This window comes from Microcebus murinus, chromosome 5 (genome assembly GCF_040939455.1).
Source record: "Microcebus murinus isolate Inina chromosome 5, M.murinus_Inina_mat1.0, whole genome shotgun sequence".
NCBI classification, from domain to species: Eukaryota; Metazoa; Chordata; class Mammalia; order Primates; family Cheirogaleidae; genus Microcebus; species Microcebus murinus.
The window spans coordinates 81,113,090-81,139,877 of record NC_134108.1 but is presented as its reverse complement, the minus strand read 5'-3'; the positions used below and the strand labels follow the sequence as shown (position 1 = coordinate 81,139,877).

General features: G+C 31.5%; 1 protein-coding gene across 9 annotated transcripts in view; it reads left to right on the top strand.

Moving 5' to 3' along the window:
- FAM135A (family with sequence similarity 135 member A) overlaps positions 1 to 26,788 on the top strand; it is a 107,920-nt gene that overhangs the window by 46,438 nt on the left and 34,694 nt on the right. For 5 of the 9 annotated variants that reach the window (XM_076003243.1, XM_012787105.2, XM_076003242.1 and 2 more), the window contains 3 exons: positions 7,414 to 7,463; positions 13,307 to 13,462; positions 25,709 to 25,782. In XM_076003243.1, the coding sequence (XP_075859358.1) occupies positions 7,414 to 7,463; positions 13,307 to 13,462; positions 25,709 to 25,782 (280 nt within the window). Of the gene's footprint in view, positions 1 to 3,174; positions 3,253 to 7,413; positions 7,464 to 13,306; positions 13,463 to 25,708; positions 25,783 to 26,788 lie in introns of all 9 variants that reach the window. The other 4 variants (XM_012787099.2, XM_076003241.1, XM_012787090.2 and 1 more) reach the window with 1 other exon arrangement.

Here is a 26,788-nt window from a genome sequence, read left to right as displayed (position 1 = left end):
GTTGTCTGTTTTGGGTTATAAAATAATTGCAAGAAAGTGTAAGGATTTGTACCCCACTTAAATTCAGCTGTGAGAAAATGCTAGCTGTTGTGCCACTGCCTATTAGCAACTAAACGGATTTGATTAATTCCGTTATTCAGTCAAGTTAGTTCATACTATCTTGACTAGACATAATTATTACAAAATTGACTGTTAGAAATGCTTGATTCAGTAATCCCAATGGTTACACAGATACACAAGCAATAGGAAAATGTGTTTATTGCTTCTTGACCACATATTCTTTCTCAAAATAAAAATGGTAGTGTGGAAGGGATAAATCTTTTGATCATTATTCTCCAAAACATTCTCTTTTTTCCTTGTATTTTATATGCTTAGAATCCTTCTATTTTCTTTAGGAAAATTCTACAGAGACTACTGCCTCAAATGTAAACTTTTTAAAGTTTTCTTTGTTAAAAATGAAAGCGTCATTTGTAGAATAGAGCTAATGTAAACCATTCCTTATCCTCAATTAGTGGAAAAATTGTGTTCCAAATATTTTTTTAGTTTGGTGGTTAGAACTCAAAAACATTTTTGTAGGAGAATTATATTAAAATTTTGGTTAGGTTTGATGACCATATCACAAAGCTATTAAACCACAATATTAATAAAGGACACTATCACATGCCTGAAAAGTAGTAGCATAAAAAGTAGTGATGTAAAACTTAAAAGCCATGTGTAATAGTATTTCTACAAGAAAATGTGTTAATAGTCTCAATATGTAATACTACAGTAGAATTCAGGAAGGCATTATCTTGTGGTTACAAGTGCATATTCAGAACCATTTCTGTCACTCTCTTTAGTTCTATAAACAAAATGATTTCCATTTTTTGAGGTAAGGAGATTAAAGGGAATCAGATGTGGTGCATGTATCAGAAAGGAAAGGTAAAATCATCCTAAAGGCAGAAAAGGGTATAAAGGAGCTCTAGGAATAATACTTCTTAATTAATTCCTTTAGGCTTTTTATGAGCACCTATTGTGTCAGGTACTATGCTAAGTATAGAGGAAAGGATAGGTCTCTGTCTTTAAAAAAATTTGACTTCTCCTCTTCCCTCTCCTCTCAAAACAGTAATAAGAAATCAGCTTAGCATTGGGATAAGCAAGAGAAACTCACCCAGCAAGACGAATATATTCACATTAAGGTTAGCTTGGCCTATAAATGCCTGTATAAGGAAGATATCCATCTGCATATAATTTGCAAGTAGATTGAGCATGTAATATTTATAAATGAAAAAAACATGAGTCACATTTTAAGCTAGAAAAAATTTCTTTCCAAAAGGAATTATGTTTATTCATAAAATTTATAATTAGTAATGAAACAAAAATGTTTCACTTTTCAAAGGCAAAGATTTATTTCAAATAGCCTAGACAATATTAGTACTTTGTTACTAATTTATTAATCTACCCTCAGCTTGATAATTTATTTGTAAGATTTTCAGTTGTCTTTCAGGTAAGGATGGCTTTTATGTCTTACATATTATTCTGGGCTTATAGATATAATATTAAAAAATAACATAATAAAAGAGCCCTTATATTTAATTTCAGGGGTCAGTTACCAAATGAATGTCAGCTTTATTCCAAAATATTTGCTTAAAATATTTTATCAGAAGATAAAATTCTAAAGCAAACCTAGGCTTCATTCAGTTTTGATAAATAATAAAAATAAAATAACATTATTAGTACCTTACACATATGTACTCAAAATATATTTGTTGAATGAATGAATGAATGAGTGAAGTAGTTCAATACAATTTTTGTTGTTACCTGAAAAAGCATCAGGCCGGGAGCGATGGCTCACGCCTGTAATCCTAGCACTCTGGGAGGCCGAGGCGGGTGGATTGCTTGAGGTCAGGAGTTTGAAACCAGCCTGAACAAGAGCGAGACCCATCTCTACTATAAATAGAAAGAAATTAATTGGCCAACTAATATATATAGAAAAAAATTAGCTGGGCATGGTGGTGCATGCCTGTTGTAGTCGCAGCTACTTGGGAGGCTGAGGCAGTAGGATTGCTTGAGCCCAGGAGTTTGAGGTTGCTGTGAGCTAGGCTGATGCCACGGCACTCTAGCCTGGGCAACAAAGTGAGACTCTGTCTAAAAAAAAGAAAGAAAGAGAGAAAGAGAGAGAGAGAGAGAGAGAGAGAGAGAGAGAGAGAGAGAGAAAACAAGCAAGCATAGGCATTAACACATACCTTATAACAGTTTTTTAGTGATTTTTAAAATCAAGACTCATCTTCAATAAATATTGGTAATGCTTTGTGTTCTTAAACTTTACTATTTTATATTTTCCTTTCTCTTTATTGTGAATTTTAGATTATTCTTGAATGCATCTTCTAGGAAAACATCTAAAAATGCTATTAGCTATTCAAAATAAAAGTATTTATTGCATATTCTGAACTATCAATATTATTTGTTTTTATCCTACCAAATTAAATTGTGGTCACTAATGTATTTCCATAATATACCATTGAGTAAATATCACTATATTCACCAATTTTAATAAGTAGATATAAAGTAGTTCTTAATTAGAGAACATATTATATTTGCTTCTATTATTTAGTACTTTTCTTAAGTTTTCAAATAAGCATATATTTAAAATTCTTAAACTTCACCATGCTTTGAAAAATTGATCTAAAATCTATTCCCTCTTTTAAAATAATACCTTGATTTCCTTTCTGCTCTTTTGCCTTTTTCTTTTCTTATAGATGAATGATGTACATTTTATGATAACATATAGTTAAATATTGGTTTGATGCAAGAAGCTCTTACTGAAAACAAGAGTAAGGATTTCTGAAATCTAGGTTTTGGCAGGTCACATAACCCATCTGAACCTCAGTATCTACACTTGTGAAAGCAGGGAGTGGACCTAGCTGATTTCTGAGATCCTTGCCAAAACTCAAATTCTGAGTCTAAGAAATTAAAATATAAAAATGATATATGAAAAGTTGATGGCAAATTTAAATAGAAAAAAACAAAGTAATATAAACCTGAATGTACATCATTTGTAATTCTAATAAGCTAATTACCTAACTGCACTATCAGATCAATACTAAGTTTATTATTAACAAGTTGGAAAATTCTGGTAAATTTTGTTGTAAAAGGAGTGTAGTAACTAGTGCTGTGTGCAATCCTTATAACTAGCCAAGGCCAACATGCAGGTCCTATATGAGCGTCTTCTCAGAAGAAAACAGCCACGAACCCAGAAAGACACCTGTCTAGGTATGTTTACAATTAGGCTAAGTAAATAATCCCTTTTAAATAGTATGAAATTTTGCTTTAAATTAGCATCAATTTCATAAATATATATTTATTCATATAATGTGTTTTCACCACTTTTATTTAAGAACTTACCTTTAGAATCAGTTTGGTTTGTAGATAAGTTTTGGTTAATTTCTTAATTAATTCACAATATTTAAGTTTTTATTTGAAACTGGAAATGGTAAATGCAAAGAATATACTTTTTCCATATTCTTTCTAGAGTTTCTACAAAGAACACTTTTTTGAAATCCTGCTTATTGCCAGAATTTGTTGGTTTTATGGATATTGCCTTAAATTTGCTCTCAAAGTAATTTCATCTTTGGATAGACCTGATAATGAAATGTGACTTAAAAACTTGTTTCATGCAGAAATAGAGAAGAGAAACATCTTCAGTATCTGGTTTTGGTTTTTTTTAAGTCAATTTTTATTTATTTTTTGTTATTCTATGTAAAACCAAAATAACATCATCAAATTACCACTATCCAGATATGTTACATGTGGTAAAGGAAATATTCTGATCTCATTATTTTATTTATATACTTTTATATATATTTTAGACATTTGTTTTTGATTAGCAATAGTACTTAATTTACTATCTTTCTTTCTGTAAGTATATAAAATGATTTTACTTTGTGTTGACTAGACCATCACAATTACATTTTTTAAAAATTATGAAAAACTGTAAAAATCAAAAAATGAAATAAAATCACAATATTTCTCAATTTTCAAAAGTATAAACAAAAATCAATAAAGAAGCCACAATCTTTTATAACATTTCTTAGATGAAAACTAGCTCAGAAATAACTATTATGTTTTCACTAAAACTGTTAAGAGAAACTGATTTTTTATCAGGAAGAAAAAAGAAAGGTTGAAAATTTATTTATAGTCATTCTTGGGAGTATAGTTTTATATGCCCATATAAAATTACTGTAAAATCAAAGAATTGATCATATGAAATTGTGGTTATTTATGACATGTGTTAGCTTTTTTCTTTTTACTCATTTAAATATACTTCTAATTTAAACTATTATATTGCCAGCCTATCAATTTACATGTGAGCATTCTAAATAGTTTTACAAAATGCTGTTTAATATAATAAGAAATATACAATGAAAGGGCCAGATCTTGATTGGGTAGAAAAAGGCTTGAATCAAAACTAAAGCGTGATGAAGTTAATTAAATAACACTTTTACTGAGATATCTTTTATCCTTAAACTTGTATTGGCATTTTCTGAGCTATATTATAAGTATTCATTGAATGAATGGATAGACGAATGGGTGGTTAGATTTAAGAAATAAATGTAAGATACATGTGTGGTACTTTGACTTAGCAACCCCACTTCTGTTAACCTGTATCATAAAAATAAGATACTAGTATGTAAAGACACAGATACAAACAGGTTTATTGCAGTATTATTCTTAGTGGCAAAACACTGTAAACAAAGATAAATGCCCATCATTTGGGCAAAGAACAGACCAGAAGAAATTATGATGCACCCACATCAAAGCATATTATGTAGCCATTTTTAAAAAATGCTTTAGAGCTGGGTGCCAGATTTTCATGAAGTACTGCTGAGAGGAAAAAAGCAAGATATAGAGAACTATGTAAAATATAATCCCATTTTTGTAAAACAATAACTCCAAAACTCATACATGTATATGTATATTTGAAAAATATGGAAGTATATGTTCTATATTATAACCTTGGAGTAGCAAGAGGAGCCTAGGCCCCTCAAAAAATTTATATAATGATCACATTTATACATTTCTATGAAATTGTATAAATGGATATGCAGCATACCCTTGAACAATGCAGGTATTGGGGTCCCAACCCCCATATAGTCAAAAATCTACGTATAACTTTTGACTTCCCTAAAACTTAACTATTAATAAATAGCCTGCTCACTGGAAGCCTTACCAATAACATATACAGCTGATTAACAGATAAAATGATTAGTATATACATATATTTTATGCATTTATGACCTACCTTTTTCTTAATTTTTTTGATATTTCTAGGCTACAAAGTTTGCTAGGTTTTGAAAATTAACACAGATCTCAAGAAACTTTCCAATTATCCATTGAAAGAAATTTGCATATAAGTGTATCTGCACAATTCAAACTCTTATTGTTCAAGGGTCAACTGTATATGTCATTTTAGAAAGAAGAAATAATTAAAATAGAGTTTTAAACTTGGTTAAAAATCCTCAATGATTTTGAAATAATTTTGATCCTAAGATTTTGAAGTTTTGCTTTTAAACATCCTTTTAAGATTTTGTTCGCATCGAAGTAGTTCTCACTAATTATAATGCAGATGTACCAGTTATTGTATTTAGGCTCTTCTATGTAAACATTTAAAAAATGCATCAAGGCCCGGCGCGGTGGCTCACGCCTGTAATCCTAGCACTTTGGGAGGCCGAGGCAGGCGGATCGCTCAAGGTCAGGAGTTCGAAACCAGCCTGAGCGAGACCCCGTCTCTACCAAAAATAGAAAGAAATTAATTGACCAACTAAAAATATATATACAAAAAATTAGCCGGGCATGGTGGCGCATGCCTGTAGTCCCAGCTACTCGGGAGGCTGAGGCAGTAGGATCGCTGAGCCCAGGAGATTGAGGTTGCTGTGAGCCAGGCTGACGCCACGGCACTCACTCTAGCCTGGGCAACAAAGTGAGACTCTGTCTCAAAAAAAAAAAAAAATGCATCAAAACTCTAAAGAGTTTATTTTCATTTTTTTTTTTTAATTGAGAGGTAGGATATGTAACCTACTAAGACTGATTTTACTGATTTTCTCCTATCACAAGAAAAGAGCACAAGTAATGTGAAAAAAGATATTGCCTTATGGAATTTGTAACTTTAATGGAGGGTCTACTGCTGATTTTTTTAGTTTTGGAAAACCTAATATTAGAAGCCACTGATTTATCTGACAGTGAAATGATTTGCGAAATCTTAGCAAATTTCTCTAGTTATAAACAAGTAGACCAAATTAGTGATCTATCTCATGGTATATGTCAATATGCAATTTTATTTGTATATTTTGTGAATTACAAAATGTATATATGTGTTCTATTGGTTTTAGTTACGAACAGAGTATTTGTTCACATTATAGTGTGGTTGTGTTTAGCACATAATCGTGACTGCTTATTTTATTAAATTTTAAATATTATTCTTTTTGTCATGTAGTAAACATTCAGTCTATCTTATGAGATATGGAACTGACAAGTGAATTCAGGAATGTGATAGAATGTACTTTTGCCTTTGTATGAGAATGATCAGTTTAACTCTATCATAATAATCATAATAAAATTATGAAATTTTATGATTATAACTATACTTTTAAGAGAACTTCTTTTAAGAGAACTTATTTTAGTTTGATTTCTAGTTAAAAATTAATTCTATTTAAAATATTTCAGGCCTTAGTATAATTGCTCCCGGTAAAAAAATAAGTAATAAATCATTATATTCTGTTAGTTTCTGTATTCCCTTGTAAATATTACTGTTTTAACTGTAAATATATACATACCTTTATAGATAATTATTATAGCATACATTAAATAAATCAGGATTGGGGCAAAAATCTGCCTCAGTTTAAGAATATCTTACAGAAAAATAAATTTACTAAACTAAATTAGGAACTACCTTTTTATTGAAAAGGATTTTATCATTCACTTTTATTAAATATTTATGCTGCAGGTATGTTTTAAATATGTTTCAGTTATAAAAACTAATTTCACTTGAGTGTTTTAGGAATAACTTTGTAAAAAGAAAGGCATTTATACATATAACACAAAATATTAAACTTTACAAGAAATTATAAAATATGAAATACAGTAAAACCTAATTATACATTTTTTCTTTTCTGTGACACAGTTGTGCAAGTGTTAGCTGTTGTGAGAACTGAAATACACTAATAATAAAAACATAACATTTAATAATGTTAACTATGTAATTAATGTATTTATGAAAATATATTACAGTGAAATTTAATTTATTGAATATAGTCCAAAAGATATTTCTCAATCTTCTGATTTGTTACGGGAATTTAATTTACTTATATAATTTCAAAAATAGTTTTCAGATCTAACATTGAAATATTTCCTCTAATTACTCTTTACTCCTTCCAGAGGAAATGGATGTAGAAGCTCGGCTTACTGAACTATGTGAAGAAGTTAAGGTACTTGGATTTTTAAAATTCACATTATCAAGTTATTGAGTGGTGTCTGTTTCCTATTATAAATATTTGGTCTGTGAAAACTCAAATTAATTAATAATTGTCTTTCCTGAAATGCAAAGATAAAATGGTTAATCATGGTAGAACCACAACTTAATTGATCAAAATACATTTGACGTTAGCATCAAGTTAATTTATGTTCTTAAAAGTATATTATTCTGCATATACATGAACTATCAAAGATAATTGTTCAAAAATGTACATTTTCTAATATTAGTTCATTCAAAGATTTCTGGACAAATTTTTTAAACATTACTTGAACTTGTATAGTTTTGTAAAATGATATTTAAAAATGAAAAATTGTTTTATTTCAACAGATCAGTTTCTGTGTCAGATAATTTTTTTAGTTCATTCTTACAATTAAATTAGATAGATATTTTTTTTTTTTTGGCCAAGACATTAAATGTTTTGACTATTTTAAGTTCATTATATATTTGATCAGCTACAATGGAAGAAATCAGAGGCATGAATCAAATGAAAATATGTATTTGGTTTGGTATATATGTATTTATATATAAATTTGAATGCAGTTAAACATAGGCAGATACATAAGTAATTTTTATACTATCCTAGAGGCTTTACTTGTAGTTCAAATAAGCATTTTCTTTAAAAAAATCACTAATGTTCTTATAATAGTTGCTTGAAAGAACATCAAATACTTAAAAATAATATTAAGATATGTGCGATTAATATGAAAAAATCTACAGTGTTTCACTGAGTGATTGAAGAAAATTTGAATAAATAAACATGATACTCCCTTATAGAAGGATAATCACTGAAAGTTAATCAAATTTTCTCAGAGTTAATCATTTTAATGAGTCCAAATCAAAATCCCACTGGGAATTTTTAAACTTACTTTAAAAATCATTTAAAGAAATAAAAAGGGTGGCTAAGAAAACTTACAGGACTTGCCCAACTAGATACTAAAATATGTATAAAATAACAATAACAGAAATAAGGTAGGATTTTTCTAAAAGAATAGATAAGTCTTGGGGGGAGGGGGGGAAATGGGCATTTATTGAAACCTTAAAATCTGTACCCCCGTAATATGCCAAATTAAAAAAAAATAATAAAAAAAAAGAATAGATAAGTCAATGGAACTATTAATAAATAGCACTAAAATAGTCACTAATATGTTTAACAACTAAACATTGAGGTTTAGAAATAGTATGGTAAATTTAGTTCTTCATACCATGCTACAGAAGCATTGTAAATGGACTAAAAAGTTAAATGTCCAAAAAATTTAGCAGGAAAAAAATTACATGTACATGTAAATATAAGCAATCTGATCTTGGGATATGAAATGACTTCAGACAATAAAAAGAAAAAGAATAAAAGAGACTAAGGGACAAAATAAGATATTGATGATTTGAAACTTCTTTATAACATACTATAAATAAAGTTGAAAGCAAGCAAGCAATAGACTGGAAGAGAATATTTGCAATATTTAAAACCAGTAAATGCTTAATGCTCACGATATATAAAGTGCTCCTGTGTATCAATTTCATAACACCCTTGCAAAAAAGGGATACACAGAGGTAGTGCACAAATAGGCAATTCTTGGCAGAACAGGTTAGCTACCTATATGAAACGTTAGCTACCTCATTCTTACTGAAAACCAGGGAAGTGTAGATTTTAACAGTATTTTTTTTTTGCCCATGAAATTTGCAAAAATAAAAGTGACCGCTAATTTCCATTGTTATTAAGGGTGTAAGGAAACTAGTATCTGCATACACTGTTGGTGATGGTATAAATTGGTACAATATTTTTGAGATCAATTTATCAATCTATTTTAAAAATATTTCTTAAACTCACATTAGCTTTCATACAACAGTTTTTATTTAATAATCTATTCTACAAAAGTATTCCTAAGCTACACAAATATGAATATAAAGAATTGCATCATTAGGTATTATAAACTCCCATGTAGCTACTTAAAACAATTAGGTAGATCTCTTTGTATTGTCATGAATTATTTAATTCAGGAAATATTTATTGATCTATGACATTAGATACTGTTTTCATGCTGAAAAACTCTTCAAGATATATTAATTGAAAAAGATAAATTGAAAAATATCAATATAGTATATTTCATATAGTACATAATAAAAACTAAAAAACTAGGTATTTGATTGTGTTTATGTGTTTACAAATAAAGTATTTGAAAGTATATATATATATTCCAAACTGTTAACATTAATACAGAAAAAGGTTGCATGAAGGATACGGAATATAAAGGGGAATCTTTATTCTTTATATGCATCTATGTTAAAATTTTTTAAATAATACATATGTAATAATACTAATAAATATTTAAGATACACATTTAAATTTCAGTGTGTAAATGAACATCATAAAATTTAACAACAGCGTAAATTTTGACAACAGAATAGACAAAAATATATGATGACAGTATTTAAAGATCTTATACAAATCCATATGAACACATGTAATTACCATTTTGTATATTAGCATAGGATAGATACCCAGTTACAAAAAAGGCTAATATATGACAAATATTGTCTCATTAATGATCAAGGAAACAAAAATTTAAATATTATGATACCATTTTTAACCTATCATATTCGCTGTGATTTTTAAAAATAACATTGTGTTTCCTGAGATATGGTAAGGTAAAGATTCTCATATCTTGTAGATCTTTTTCAGAGATTGATTTGGCAATATGTATCCAAAGCCAAAAAGAGTATCCCTTTTCAGTCTTATACTAAAAACATAATCAGAGATTCATGCAAAGACTTACAATACTGTAAAAATGTTAACCCAAATAAATATCCACAGGAGAATGGTTAAACAAATTATGGGATCTTCACAATCTAAAACTATATAACCTTAAACATGGTGCTTTCAACAAATGTTTGATGTAGAAAAATGCCCATACTGTGTGATTCAATGAGAATGGTATAAATATATGATTTTAGCTTTTGCCCTAAATATTTAACTGAAAAAAATTTGAAGCTTATGCGCTAAAATGAACTTTTACTTTCTTCTTTTTTTGCTTTCTATTTTCTAAGAAGTCTATTAAAGTAAGCAATACTTTGTAATCAAAGATCAGTGAACGTTATGAAAAATATATATCTGTATAAGACAAGATAATGTGATTTGAAAAGTACGCAAATGTAAGGTCTTATTCTTACATTTATGCTTTTAAAAGATTTTGCGGCCGGGCGCTGTGGCTCACGCCTGTAATCCTAGCTCTTGGGAGGCCGAGGCGGGCGGATTGCTCAAGGTCAGGAGTTCAAAACCAGCCTGAGCGAGACCCCGTCTCTACTATAAATAGAAAGAAATTAATTGGCCAACTGATATATATATAAAAAAATTAGCCGGGCATGGTGGCGCATGCCTGTAGTCCCAGCTACCCGGGAGGCTGAGGCAGAAGGATCACTGGAGCCCAGGAGTTTGAGGTTGCTGTGAGCTAGGCTGACGCCACGGCACTCACTCTAGCCCGGGCAACAAAGTGAGACTCTGTCTCAAAAAAAAAAAAAAAAAAGATTTTGCCAAACTTAATTCTAATTTCTTTTTTTAATGTAAAAAAGAATTTTATTATTTATTTAGAGATTGATTACAAGAGATTTATTTAAACCAGAGGAGTAATTTATTTATAGTTGAAAGGATGCTTTTCCAATACTGAAAATACTAAAATCCTGTCTCAGGACCTTGATACCATGATCCATAGGAAATGAAATTAATAATTACTGGGTATCAAGATAGGTTTGCTCTCAGGAAAGGAAAAAAACACATTGTGTACTTCATTCAGCCCGTCGTAAGGCCAAGACATTTATTTCTACTTGTATGTAGACTATACTACATTTATTTTTCCTACAAAATATTATTTAATTACTTTCACATGCTTATCCAACTCTTCTTATTATAAACTCCATTAAAACCATCCTTGGGACAATAATTCTGTAGGTTTTAGCTTCTTTTAGCATATATTTTAATATGTATGTTCTTAAAAGAGACATGAAACACTTGTTAGCTTCATTCTAATACATTTATAAAAAGATTTCCTGTGACAAAACACATCCATAGATTCATCATATGTTGATGAATCCTTATTCATTATGTAATGACGATGTTAGCTTCCATTCCAGAATCCTGGAATTTGTAAATGTTTTTTATAAATTCTGGGAGCTTTTTTCCTTAAAAATATAAACATCTTCTATAAATTCTATAAACAGATAATCTTTTTCTGTAAATTCTGGATGCTTTTTTTTCTTTAAAATCTGAAGTCTGTAATTCCTGTAATTCCTCATTCATTCATTCACTCAGTAAATATTTATTTATTTACTACTCTGTAACAGTCACTGGAGTCACAAAAGTGGATAGCACATGATCATAATACCTTCCCTTCTTAGTAATTATCCCTTCTTACTAATTTTGCTAATTTTGTTTTGTGTCTTCTCTGAGTTAGGATGGATAAATGGAAGCTTGATTTGTGTTGGAGAAAATGAGTAGCAGTTATATATGTGATAATCAACCTTTGTAGATAAATATATTATAAATATATATACTTAATATAAGATACGTATATTTTATATACAAGTATATATTTATTTAATATAGTAAATATAGTTTTTAAATATTAATATATATGTTTTTAAGAATGGATACAATTGTAGCGCAATTGTAGGTAATGGGTCTGGAGCTCACAAGAAAGAAGTGATCCTAAGATATCAATTTAGCAATTGTAGGTTGGTGTATAAATGGTAATTGAAACCATGGAATTGGCTTTCAATATCAACTTCTGTATTCTTTAGGATAGGGAAATGAAGTCAGCATCCATCTGTATATTTAAGGTAGATTTGCTAGCGTTGCTAATTGAAAGATAAATTTTAGCAGCAAGGTATTACCTGCCTGAAAACTAACTGCAGCCTCGATGAATTAAAGTCATGTCCTCATAATAAAAATACTTGCCCTAAAAAGAAGCAATCCTTCTGACTTATAGTCTTTCATTATTCTTTATTTAAAAATCCTTATTTAGTCAACTCAAGAAAACCAGTTGCATTTTAGAAGATTCTACATGTCATAGTACAATTTAGTACTTTTAACTTTTATAATCAGTTTAGACGAATATTTAAGTGGAATAATTTAATACCACTATTAGAGCACTCATAATAGTACTTTATAATAGATTATTTACCTGCTTTTCTCTTCTTACAAGACTGTGAGCTTCCCATAGTAATCTTTGTGTCTCTAGAATATAGACTCTAGCATTTAAAATGTGTTCAATAAACTGTGGATAAATGAATTGTTAGAAAAGAAAAAGAAATAAGATGTTTGACAATTCTGTAAAAGGATTACTCACAAGTGAAGTAAAGCCTCTTTTTCTGAAGAGTTACAGATAATTTAAATACTTCACTTAGCTGATTTGGGGAAAAATACTTTACAAATTTATTATTATTTAAAAATATTTATAATAACTTTCATCCTCATTTGTACATTGTGTTTAAAATTCCCAATATTTTGATGTTAGAAGTTGATCATCCTCTATAGAATCTTAATTTGTAATTTTAGATTATAATTAACATTATTTCAGTAACAAGGTATCTCAGATATTGAAATATCAGAAAATCGCTACAGTAATTGTCATTTAAGTAGAAAACCATTGGTGAGTTGGTCTTTTCCTCTCTCTACACACATGTGCACACACACACAACAAATTTTTAAAACAAATTTGCCTTTGTATTCATATTCTCAGTAACATTATATTTAAATATGTTATAGTAAATTCAGGAAGCAGTGAAGTTTTTTTTTTCTTATTTCAGAAAATAGAAAATCCTGATGAACTGGCAGAACTTATAAATATGAATCTTGCACAACTTTGCTCACTTCTGATGGCTTTATGGGGACAGTTTCTGGAAGTTATAACACTACATGAAGAACTAAGATTACTATTAGCACAAGAGCATCATACTTTGAGGGTAAGTTAAAGAAAAGTGATGTTAGAGCATTTTAATGAGTATTATTATCTTTAGAAATTTCTTATGAATAAAAAGGCTGATTTTTACCTAACATTGATAAATTGGAAAAGAAACATTTATCATCATGTTATTGTTTGACTTCTAAGTTAATAACAGAACAAGCCAGGCCCAGTGGCTCATACCTGTAATCCCAAAACTAGGAAGGTTGAGGAGTGAGGATCACTTGGGCCCAGGAGTTGGAGGCCGTAGTGAGCTAGAATCATGCCACTTCACTCAAGTCTGGGTGACAGAGCGAGATCTTGTCTCTAAAAATAAATAAATAAATAATAGAACTATGCATTTAAGCACGTGACCTGTCTCAGTCACAACCCTTGCTTGTAAGAAAAACCTCCTAAAAGTAAGTAAAATAGGAAAATATATGATGCAAGATAGCCTCTGGAAGCCCAAAACAAGAATTGTAGCCAGGCCTCATTAGGGACAGGAATCAGGAACTAGAGAGCCATCTCAAACTAATATGGAGTCTCTCTCTTCTTCTCCTTTTCCTCCCCTCCTCTTTACCTCTTTTCTCCATCCCTCACCTCATATAAGGATGTGTATTACAATCTTGGCAGGGTGGAGGGATTAGTCTAGACATATGTGTTTGCTATCAGCCTAGTATGGACATCATGCAGAAATTTTTATACAATTTTATTATGTAACATCCCAAGAGACTTTAAGATGTTAAATATCTGATTATCTTTCCAGTCTCATTTCCTTATATACCCTGTATGTACCTAATTTTCCTTAATCTACTAGGACTTCCTTCGTACATCATGTTTATTTTCTATTTTCCTTTTTTAATTTTTATTTTCTTAATTATAAAATATAGCATAATCAAAATCAGAAAAGTATATAAAATATGCACATTTTATCAAATAGTTAAAAAAAACACACCCTTTTGATTATTACCCACATCAAGAAATAGAATGCTGTGAACAGTACAGGTGTCCTTTATGTGTCTTTTTCAATTACTCTCCCCTTCCTAATACTGAGAAGTAATCACTATTTTGTCTCTTATAATGATGAATTCCTTCTTTTTCTTTTAGTTTTACCATCTTTGTATACACACTAAGTAATAGAGGTTATTTCCACCTGTTATTCAGGTGGAATAATCTATATAAATGAGATTATGCAGCGTGTATTCTTTTGTATCTTGCTTTCTTTGCTCAAGACTTTGAAATTAATCCATGTTTTTGTCAGTAGCTATAGATTGTTCATTTTCATTGCTGTGATGTACTCCATTTGAATATACCTACAATTTGTTTATCTGTATTACTGTTGATGGATATTTGGATTACTTCTAACTTGTAGCTATTACAAACCAAGCTGCTATGAATTCTTGTACATATTTCTTGTTATACCAGTGTCTCCGAAATATTTGCCTATGAGGGAAATTGCTGAGTTATAGGGTATGCATAACTTGAAGTTTACTAGCTAATGCCACACTATTTCCAAAGGGGTGCCAATTTTCACTCCCACCAGCAGTGTATGAGAGTCTTGTTATTCAAAATGTTCTCCAACTCTTGCCAATCTGATGGATGAGATATAGTATATTATTGTGGTTTTAATTTATATTTCTCTGATGACCCATGCAGTTGTATACTACTATGTATGATTATTGGCTCTGTAGGTTTCCTATTTGTGAAGTGCCTTTTCAATTCTTTTATCCATTTTCTATAGAATTAGCTTTTTCTTCTTGATTTATAATAATTTTATATGTATTCTAAATTCTGGTCCTCTGTTACATGTTTTTATAAATAGACCCTCTCTTATTTCATGATTTGCTTTTTTTCACTGTCTTTATATTGTTTTTTTTTTTTTTTTTTTTTTTTTTTTTTTTTTTTGAGACAGAGTCTCACTTTGTTGCCCAGGCTAGAGTGAGTGCCGTGGTGTCAGCCTGGCTCACAGCAACCTCAATCTCCTGGGCTCAGCGATCCTACTGTCTCAGCCTCCCGAGTAGCTGGGACTACAGGCATGCGCCACCATGCCCGGCTAATTTTTTGTATATATATTTTTAGTTGGTCAGTTAATTTCTTTCTATTTTTGGTAGAGACGGGGTCTCGCTCAGGCTGGTTTCGAACTCCTGACCTTGAGCAATCCGCCTGCCTCGGCCTCCCAAAGTGCTAGGATTACAGGCGTGAGCCACCGTGCCCCGCCTTACATTGTCTTTTGATGAACTCTATAGGTCTTTATTTTAGTGTAGTAGGAAAAAAGGAGAAATGCCAGACATAGACATATACCTTTGTGGAGGTAATAAATGTAGATCAGCCTGGAAGAGGTGAGATTGTGAGTAAATGATGTTGAGACAATTGGGTATCCATGTGGAAAAGTATATAAAATTCAATTCCAGGTGAATTGAAGACTTAAACATAAAAGACAAAACCATAAAGCTTTTAAAATATAATAGGAAACTTATAGAAGGCTTAAAAAAAATAGTACAAGGAGCTTCCATATGCTTTTTATTAGGATCACAAATTACCATTTTGGCACATTTGCTTTATCATTCCCTCTTTTTATAAATAGATACACACATAAATGTATACATATATTTATTTTTTTTAGTGTTTTTTATCCCTAAATACTTCAGCATGCATTAATATTTCCTAAGAACAAGCCCATTCTCTTAACCACAGTACAATGACCAACTTTAGAAAATTTTATATTGATACGATACTGATATTTAATGTATAATCCCCATTTAAATTTTACCAATTGCCTTAATAATAATATTAGTTGTGTCGTCACTCTTTCTTTCTTGAATGGTCTCACCAGAAGTTTGTCATTTTATTGGTCTTTTCAAAGAACCAACTTTTGGTATTATTAATTCTCTCCCATGTATGTTTTGTTTTCTGTTGCATTACTTCTGGCATATTGTAGTAAATAGGACCCTTATAGGAATACTTTAGTTTTACAGAATTCTTTCTTAGAAGTCTTTTATTAAAGGCCAGTCACACTTGGGAGGATCCCTTGAGCTCAGGAGTTTGAGGTTTCGGTGAGCTCTGATTGATTCGGCCACCGCACTCCAGTGTGGGCAGCAGAGCAAGACCACATCTCTAAAAAAAAAAGAAAAGAAAAATTAATCACCTCTAAAGGGCCAGATAAAAGGGATTCTACAGTTGATAAAACAGTGTAATTTTACTGCATTCAACTTACTGATAACCTTACTTCATCTTAATGTAGTGATTTCGAATGAATGGCATAATTAATGGAATACATATTTTTTAGACAATTTTCATTAACATTATTTCTCACTACCAAGATTTTGAGCCATGATAAATTATAGTAATAGCATCAGAAGTATAGTCAGTTTCAGCATAAATTACATTGACATTGATAAGCATTAAAATATCTCACTGATATTCTTTTTTAAAAATTTAGGACTCTGACCAGGACTTGAAAGCTAGGTGGCCTCCACAGAGAGGCAAATGTATACATAAACCTCAGCCAAAACTTTCTTGAAAAGTATATCAGAATATACAATCACCCAGGTTTGTGCACTACAGAATGGGGGTCAGCAAACTTTTTCTGTTAAGGGCAAAATAGTAAACATTTTGAGTTTTAGGAGCCATGTGTCTTTGTCTAAACTACTCAGCTCTGTTATTGTAGCATGAAAACAACCATGGATAACATGTAAATTTATGGCTGTGTTTCAATAAAGCTTTATTTACAAAAACAAGTGGCAGGCCAGATTTGGCTCTCAGACTGTAGTTTGCCAACCCCTACAGGAAGGTTGAGGAAAGGTGGTACCTAAGAGGAAAGGTGATACCTCCTCCTATAAGAGTAACCACACAATAAAGTCTATTTGAGGTTATTTTTAGTGGCCAATGGAAGTAAAGGCCAGTAGCAAGAAATAGTTTTACAAGAGGAAGATAATCTTCAGGGTATTTTTTTAAACTATGTTTTTAATAAAGAATATTAAATATTATAGTTCCATGAAATTGTTAATACCTTGCCCTACCTAAATGTAAGTTCTGGAAAGAGAATGATAGCAAGGATTAGAGGCAACTTTTAACATGATACTCTATGGGGAAGAAGCTGTCCTGGGTAGAATAGAAACAAGAAGGTAAATTTAAATAGAAAGCAGCTGGCGAACATAACTTTGAGAAAAGGGGGCAAAGAAAGAGGACCAAGACAAAAATCAGGTTTATGGAAAACTGAATGCCAAAAGTCAACTTTGGAATTTAACCTAGAGCTTTTCTTTTTATACCTCATTCCAGATGCCACTGCTAGAGGGCCTATTTTAACCCCTAAAGGAATCAAGGAGGGGTAACTAAGACACAGTAAGAAAGTGCCCTAATGTTACTTAAGTAGGCATAAGCCTTGTGCTGCCCTGCAGTGTGTTACAAAAATGGTGGAAATGGTAACATATTATGTTCTCTGTCTCCTATTTATGTAATTCAACAGGAACTTTGCTCAAAGTTTGTTTTTTTTTAACACTAAATGTTAGTATATTCTTTATTACCATTTTTGAAATATTTTGCATTGTATATGTTGAGGATTTATGTAATCCTTTAAAATAATTTTTTTTTAATTTCAGAATATTATGGGGGTACAAACGTTAAGGTTCATACATTTCTTATCTCCCCTCCCCCCTCAACGTTTATTGAGAATATAGTTCTAAGCCTACAATATTGAAACAATCCAAAGGTCATTCAGTGTTTATGCAGGACCCGACTTAGCCATAGTAAAGTATATAGGCTGTTTGATAATGTATTCAGAAGCAGCACAATTGAGCTAAATCACAGAAATAAGCTCTGATATGAAATCTCTCCTTACTAGCAGAAAAACAAATAATGAAGCAAGGAGTAGGACTAAAAAGAGGAAATGTAAATCTATACTTGAAAAAGAACAGTTTTAAAATTAGCTTAAAACTAATCCAACCATATTATTTGATATCAAGATCCAGAAAGTACAAATTTTTGGATTTTTGGAAAATTTAAGTCTTCCAAAATTATCTAACTTCTGTAGTTATATGCTATACACATTCACACTAGAGCGTAGAGACTATTGTATGTGAATGATTCCAGGTATGCCTGAAATTCCAAATGCTAATTAAAAAGATTAGATATTTATGACCAAGTGAAAGATGTTTTGGTCCTTTCATACTGAGACATGGAATGATCAATAAGACAACTTACAAAAAGCAAAAAAGTTCTGAAATTATACTGAATTTTTTATGGGTCAAGAACTGGATAGAATCTGAGATTTTTGCCCTAATTACAAGCTGACAAGTTAGTCTACCATAGATTCATTCATGAATACTGAAGAGTACTTGGTTAAATTTGAATTTCAGGTAAATAGGAAATAATATATATATTTTTTTATTTCGGCATATTATGGGGGTACAGATTTTAAGGTTTCAATAAATGCCCATTTCTCCCCTCCCCCCAAAAGTCTGAGTCTCCATCATGGCCATCCCCCAGATGGTGCACATCTCACTCATTATGTATGTATATACCTGCCCCCCCTCGCCCCTCCCACCTGCCCAATACCCTATTACTGTAGTACCTATGTGTCCACTTAGGTGCTACTCAGTTAATACCAGTTTTCTGGAGAATATATCTGGTGCTTGTTTTTCCATTCTTGGGATACTTCACTTAGTAGTATGGGTTCCAGCTCTAACCAGGAAAATATAAGATGTGCTATATCACCATTGTTTCTTAGAGCTGAATAGTACTCCATGGTATACATATACCACATTTTATTAATCCATTCTTGGATTGATGGGCACTTGGGCTGTTTCCACAGCCTTGCAATTATGAATTGTGCTGCTATAAACATTCGAGTGCAGGTGTCTTTTTTGTAGAGTGTCATTGGATCATTTGGGTAGATGCCCAGCAATGGGATTGCTGGATCAAATGGTAGATTCAGTTGTATCGCTTTAAGATATCTCCATATTGCTTTCCACAGAGGTTGAACTAGTTTGCAGTCCCACCAGCAGTGTAGGAGTGTTCCTCTCTCTCTGCAACCACGCCAGCATTTATTGTTTGGAGATTTTTTGATAAAGGCCATTCTCACTGGGGTTAAGTGATATCTCATTGTGGTTTTGATTTGCATTTCCCTGATGATTAGAGATGTTGAGCATTTTTTCATATGTTTGTTGGCCATTCTTCTGTCTTCTTTATAAAAGTTTCTGTTCAAGTCCTTTGCCCACTTTTTAATGGGGTTATTTGATTTTTTTAGGAAATAATATTTTAATATGTGTATGTCCTATGCAACTCTATCAAATAGTGTACTAAAGCATCAAAGGATTTAACTGTATTTTACATATTTTTGTATAAATGAAATATGTCTTAAGGAGATACAGAAAACAATTTCTTGGTCAAGAAGAAAACTAATTTTCAGTATTATTCTTGTGTGGAAACATAGTCTGTGGTAAACATATGGCTTTACTCAATATGCGTGCACTGTTATTTGTGGTTATAACCTAGAGCAAAGAAATCCAAATTGATACAGTGATTTTGCCATTTTCAATTACTTAGTATTTTGATATTGGTCATTTAAACTTTTCACATTAATGTCTTTCCTTGAACTATAAAATGAAAATCTTTTACTTTATAAGCCTTCGTAAAATAACATTGCAAACTATATAGTCATCAGAATGAGAGAAATTTAAAGATTCTTCATTGGACATCCTCATATGAAATTTCTGTACCCTGTTTTGCCATCTCTGTTTTATTCAGAATTGTGCCCATCTTTGCTCCCGTAAGCTTTTTGTCTTTTTTTCTTTGACTACTTTTCTCTCACTTTGTAATTGTCTATTTATGTTTATATTTTGCATTCATAGCAACAGGTTTGGTTTGTTACTAATACTTTATTGAAATTATAAGTGATTCCTCCAGGACCACTGTCTATAGTCACAAAAATCATCTAAAAATTGGGAGGAGGGAAAGCTATTTTCCCTTCATGGATGGGTAGAATACATTGTGCTCTTGGAGACGAAAAGTTTTGTTTCTTTCCCTTAGAATGTTTATGGAAGGACCATAATAATTTATTTATATATTTTTACTTAACACATATGTATATAAAATAGCACCTATTATCTGCCTAAGGCACTAATTACTTTACAATTGTTAACTAATTTAGTCATTAAAATAATCCCATGAAGTAAATTTGTTTTTATCATTCCCATTATTAAAGAAATGTTGATGTTAGAAAAGTGAGACAATTTGGCCAAAGTTGCATGGCTTGTACATGGTGGAGATTGGATGTGAACCCAGGCAGTAAATATAGACCTGATACTTCCACATCTTATGTTTCCCATGAATTCGCAAAATATCAAAAACATAGTAGTCCAAACATTTGAACATTGGAATACCATTCATTTATTATGATACTGGTTTGCTATGCTATTCATGTTTTACAAATAAAAAGAAATACAATCTCAAACATAATTTTCAGTGATTACCTTCGTGGTATAAAATATGGCTTTTGACTTTTTTTCCAGTTAAATTTAAAGAGAACGTGCCATTTGCCTTTATTCACTGGAATTAATCATAAAAAATACTATGGAACATTAAACATGCCACCAGTGGTCTATCAGCTAGGAATTCAAAACGTTTATTGACAGCACCACCAGAGTAGAAGAGTCAAAAAGCATACATAATATGTAATATAATCTCTGTAGGTAACTGTTTCCTAAAGATTGAATTTGTTGGGGGGATGGGACTTTTTTGAAGGTAAAAAATTTTACATAACATAAATTAACCATTAACAGTTTTAATGTATACAATTCATTGGCATTTAGTATATTCACAGTGTTGCATAACCATCATGGCTGTCTAGTTCCAAGACATTTTTATCACCCAGAAAGAAACCTCATACACATTAAACATGCACTCCCCATTTCTCCCTTCTCTAGCAACCACTAGCCTCTTTTACTGATTCTGAATGTTTCATATTAAGGTAATCATACAACATGTGACCTTTTTATCTGTTTTTTTTTTTCACTTAGCACAATGTTTCAAGTTTTATCCATGTTATTGCATGTATCAGTATTTCATTTCTTTTCATGGCTGAATTCCATCGTATGAATATACCACATTCTTTTATCTGTTTGTTCATTGATGGACAATTGGATTGTTTCCACCTTTTGACTAGTGTGAACAGTGCTGCTATAAAAATTTGTATACAAATATTTGTTTGAATGCCTGTATCCAGTTCTTTTGGATGTATACTCAGGAGTGGAATTGCTGGGTCATACGGTATATTTAACTTTTTGGAAAACCTCCAAACTGTTTTCCACAGCAGCTGCACCATTTTACATTCCCATTAGCAATGTACAAGAGTTCTGATTTCTCCTTATCCTAACATTTATTATTTTCTGGTTTTGTTTTTTTATTATGGCTACCTGAGTATGAAATGGTATTTCATTGTGGTATTGATTTGCATTACCCTAACGACCACGAATACCTTTTCATGTCCTTATTGTCCATTTGTATATCTTCCTTGTGTATTCAAGTCTTTTGAACATATTTTAATTGGGTGGTTTGTCTTGTTGTTGTTGAGTTTCAGGAGTTCTTTATATATTCTGGAAGGGGAAGACTCTGCCTGTGCTCTAGAAATAGACAACAAAGCCTGAATGACAACACATCTATTTACCACCCAATATAGGCACTTGGATTACAGACAACCCAATTTATGGCATTCCATACTTACAAACTGGCTCCCAAGGCTCCCATAAGGATAATTTATAATTAAATTAATAATTCAGGAAATAGTTTCTTCTGTGCATGTAGACAGACCTGCATGGCATAAGCGGTTCGTTGGCACAGCATCTTTACACTAGCAGCTAGTCTCATTGTTTATATGGTCGCTTACACATAGCAGCACTTCATCTTTTTATTTGATTTTGTGAGTCTGTGTTTACCCTTATGACCATGCCTCCAAAGTGAAAGTCCAAGTGAGCCTGCAGCAAAGAGAAAGGTGATTACAATGGAAACAAAAGTGGAAATAATAAAGCATTTGGAGAAAGGCCAGATGGCATCAATCACTGGGGAAAGCATTAGGCTTTGGTCACTCAACTATCGTCACAAGTATAAAGGATAAAGTGAGAATAATGGAATATGTGAAAGGCAGTGCTCCAATGAAAGCATCAATTATTACTAAGCAGCATAGTGAATTAATTATTGAAATGGAAAGGTTATTAATTGATTTGATTAGAAGATCAAAATAAGCATAACATTCCTATAAGTCTAACGTTGATGCAACATTACGTGAGTGTTAACTTCTAATATTCTTTTTTGAAATTTCTCCAATCTCCTATCACAACTTTTTGTATGAGTTTGTTCTTATGTCCTGTTAGAATTAACAGAAAGAGCACAATAGTCTCTGTAACTTAATATTACAGTACAGGGGTTTTGTTATTACAGTATTACCCACTGTTATTATTACCATATATTAGCCATTATAGTAGTATTATTATTATTATTACCACCATATATGTGCTATTCATCAAGCATCCAGGTTACATAAAAATTTAACCTAAAAACGTATGAGAAACGTATTTGGTCCATATCCTGTGGACTGCCTATATTTTAAGCCCACTGTTGAGACATACTGCTCAGGAAAAATGACTTTTTCAAAATATTGCTGCTCATTGACAATGCACCTGGTCACTCAAGAGTTCTGATGGAGATTACAAGGAGATTTAATGTTATTTTCATGCCTGTTAACACATCATTCTTCAGCCGTGGATTAAGGAGTAATTTTGTCTTTCAAGTCTTATTATTTAAGAAATTTACTTTGTAAGACCCATAGGCAGTGATTCTTCTGATGGATCTGGGCAAATTGAAGGGTAAATTGAAACCCTTCTGGAAAGTATTCTCCATTCTAGGTGGCATTACAAGCATTCATGATTCGTGGTAGGACATCAAAATATCAACATGTGCAGGAGTTTTGATTCAAAACCTCATGGATGACTTTGAGGGAGTCAAGACTTAAGCTGCAGCTGTGGTAGAAATAGTAAGAGAACTAGAATTAGAAGTGGAGCCTAAAGGTGTGACTGAATTGCTGCAATCTCATAATAAAACTTGAATGGATGAGAAGTTGCTTCTTACGGATGACCAAAAATACAGTTTCTTGAAATGGAATCTCCTCCTGGTGAAGATGCTGTGAATATTGTTGTAAATGACAAAGGATTTAAGGTGTTACATAAAGTTAGTTAGTTGATAAAGCAGTGGCAAAATTAGAGAGGATTGATTCCAATTTTAAAAGAAGTTGTACTCTAGGTAAAGTGCTATCAGAGGGCATCACATGCTACAGAGAAATTTTTCATGAAAGGAAATCAATCAATGCAACAAACTTCATTGTTGTCTTTAAGAAATTGCCCCAGGCTCCCTAGTTTTCAGCAATCACCACCCTAGTCAGTCAGCAGCCATCAACATGGAGGCACTGGCAAAACCATTACAATTCGCTGAAGAGTCAGATGACTATTAGCACTTTTTAGCAATATTTTTAATTAAGGTATGTACATTTTTCTAGACGTAATGCTATTGCACATTTAATAGACAATGATATAGTATAAACATTTATATGCACTGGAAAAATAAAAAAAATTCATATGACTTGCTTTATTGAGATACTCACTTTATTGCCATGGTCTGGAACTAAACCCACAATGTCTCCAAGGTATGCCTGTACTGAACATAATTTAGCCCTTTCACAATGATTTAGTATAATTATGAATTTTATTTAATGTGCGCAACTTTAATACACTAGTGTTCCATGCTATAAAAAAATGATGGGATATTTGATCCTCCATTAAAATTAAAAGGTCCCAAGTTATATTAATTTAATTTATTTTGTGTGCTTTTTTATAAGGATGATCTAGGGTTCTTTTACGGGGCAGGGGCTTTTTTTTTTCAGCATCAAGTTCTCATCATTTCTTGTAACTGCTTATGTACACTTGCCTCTATAGTTCTTCATTTTCCTTTGTCTAATTTTCTCTTTTAATGTGCTGTAAGATTGAGAAACCAGGTACTTAAACCATGCAGAATTGTATCAGATAGTAAATATAAATAGTAAATATAAATATAGTATTTTGCTATAAGCTTAATGCAAGGATTTAACATTGCTCAGTAACATTTGCAAGATACCTTTTTTCAATGCAACATAGATATTATAATCTCTAAGATGTAGACCTGCATTCAGGATTAGAATCTAATATGGATATGCACATATAAAATTATATTTTAAAAAATACTGTGTTAGTAATTTTAGTAACATTAGTAGGTCATACACAAATAAAGGAGCATTTAACTCTATAAAGCATCAATAAATACCCATATTTGAATGCTCAGTTTTTTCGTGTAGCTCTTTGCTTAATTTTGAACAGTTGATGTCAAATAAATAAGTGAATTTTTTTTAAAAGTACACACACACCACTGATTTTTTATAAGCATATATACTAAAAGTAGTAATATATATTCTTATATTCTAAGTTTAAATTTGTAAATTTAACTTTTTTTTCTATATGTCTTTTGCCTAAAATTAAGCCGTGTTACCATTACTAAGGTGTGGCAGTCACACCTTAGTAATAGCCACACTCTCCAGTTAATTGGTTTATTCATTACACATTGCTGTAGCATAATCATGGTAAGAGAGAATTTAGAAAGAGAAGTTCATATATGAGTGCATACAGAAAAGGAAAGATTTTCTGGTAACAGGGATTCTTAACGCAGAAAGGAAAAGATAAGTGATTTGGAGCACACGATTTGGAGTTTCTTAAATTTTTATTTGAGTCCTAGCTTTATACCTAAAGGTTTATACCCAGGTTTATACCTAGATTAAATACCTAAAGTCACAATGCTAGAAAGTCAGTCAGTTCAGCTGACATATGCTTGGATGCCTGGCACATAGCATAGTGGAAGTGCTATCTGATTGTATTGTCTTCTCTATGTGTTGAGTGGGCACTATTCCAGTATACTGAGGATGTAGTGGCAAATACGACAAACAATCTTTGCCTTTAAGGAAGATAAGTGGGATCTAGAATGTAAATGTAAATTTCTCACTCTAAAGTCTGTTTCTTTCATTTCATGAAGTACAAAAAAAAGTGCTTTGACAATACTGAAGAGGGAGAAAGGAAGTTTAATTCTCACAGGATGGTTATGGAAGATCTAATGGAGGTGGTTTCTCTCCCTACCATCCATGCCAGATTGACTTTTTAAATGTACCATGTTATTAATACTCTGTCTTGGAATTTTTTAGGTACGCAGATTTTCTGAGGCATTCTTCTGTTTTGAACATCCAAGAAAAGCTGCCATTGCATACCAGGAACTTCAGTGAGTAGTATAAATCCAAAGTTAAAATGATTTTATATCCTTTAACATAAAATATGTATCTTAGAATTTATTGGTGATAGAATGTACATTATTAACAATAGAAGAAATTCGAATTTGAAGTTCAGAAGTCCCCTTTTTAATCAAATAGAGTTTATTTACTTTACACATAAAGAAGCATAATGCACTGTACCACTTCCTCCTCTTTTTCATCAGATCTACTATAACCTGGTAGTCCCATACGTCTCTGGCTCCAGCCTTCCATTTGGCTATCTTGCTCTATCTTTATTTTCACAGGTCAGCATCTGTTACATTCATCATTTTTTATTACACATTTTAATTGATACTGCCTTCTCCAAGTAAATGATTTACAGTTAAAATATCCTGAATAAATGCTTTCCGTCTTTCCTACTGAGTGTATTTAGGTCTGGTTTTCTTTGGCTTTAAAGAATACTTTGAGGACATTATGTTTGAGCAAAAGTAGCTAGATGTAAAATAGTAAATACTGTATGATTCTATTTATATGAAGTTCTCAAACAGGTAAAACAGAGATGAAAAATGTCAAGACAGTTGTCTGGTGTTAACTTGGGCTGAGAGATTGGGAAGATATGAGGGAACTCTCTGGGTAGATGGAAATGTTCTGTATCATGTATCCATTTGTCAAAATTGTACAGCTAAGATTTTTATAATTTAGTACATTTAAATTATACTTCAAAAAAAACTGTAAATGATAGTAGAGGTTGGGGTAGGTAGTCAGTCTTGAGGTATAGGTAAAACGAGAAAGGCAAATGTTAATTGTTGAAGCTGGGTGATGAGTATATGGGATTTTTTAACACTATTCAGTTTACTTTGATTTGTTCAAAATTTTCCACATGAAAAGTCTTTTTAACTCTTCTATATTAGAAAGTTATATACCTTGTTTTAAATAGCTGTTAATTTTATTCATCAATATATATTAAGTAAAGCAGTGACAGTGGAACACATTTTTTCCCCAGCACTATCATCAGAT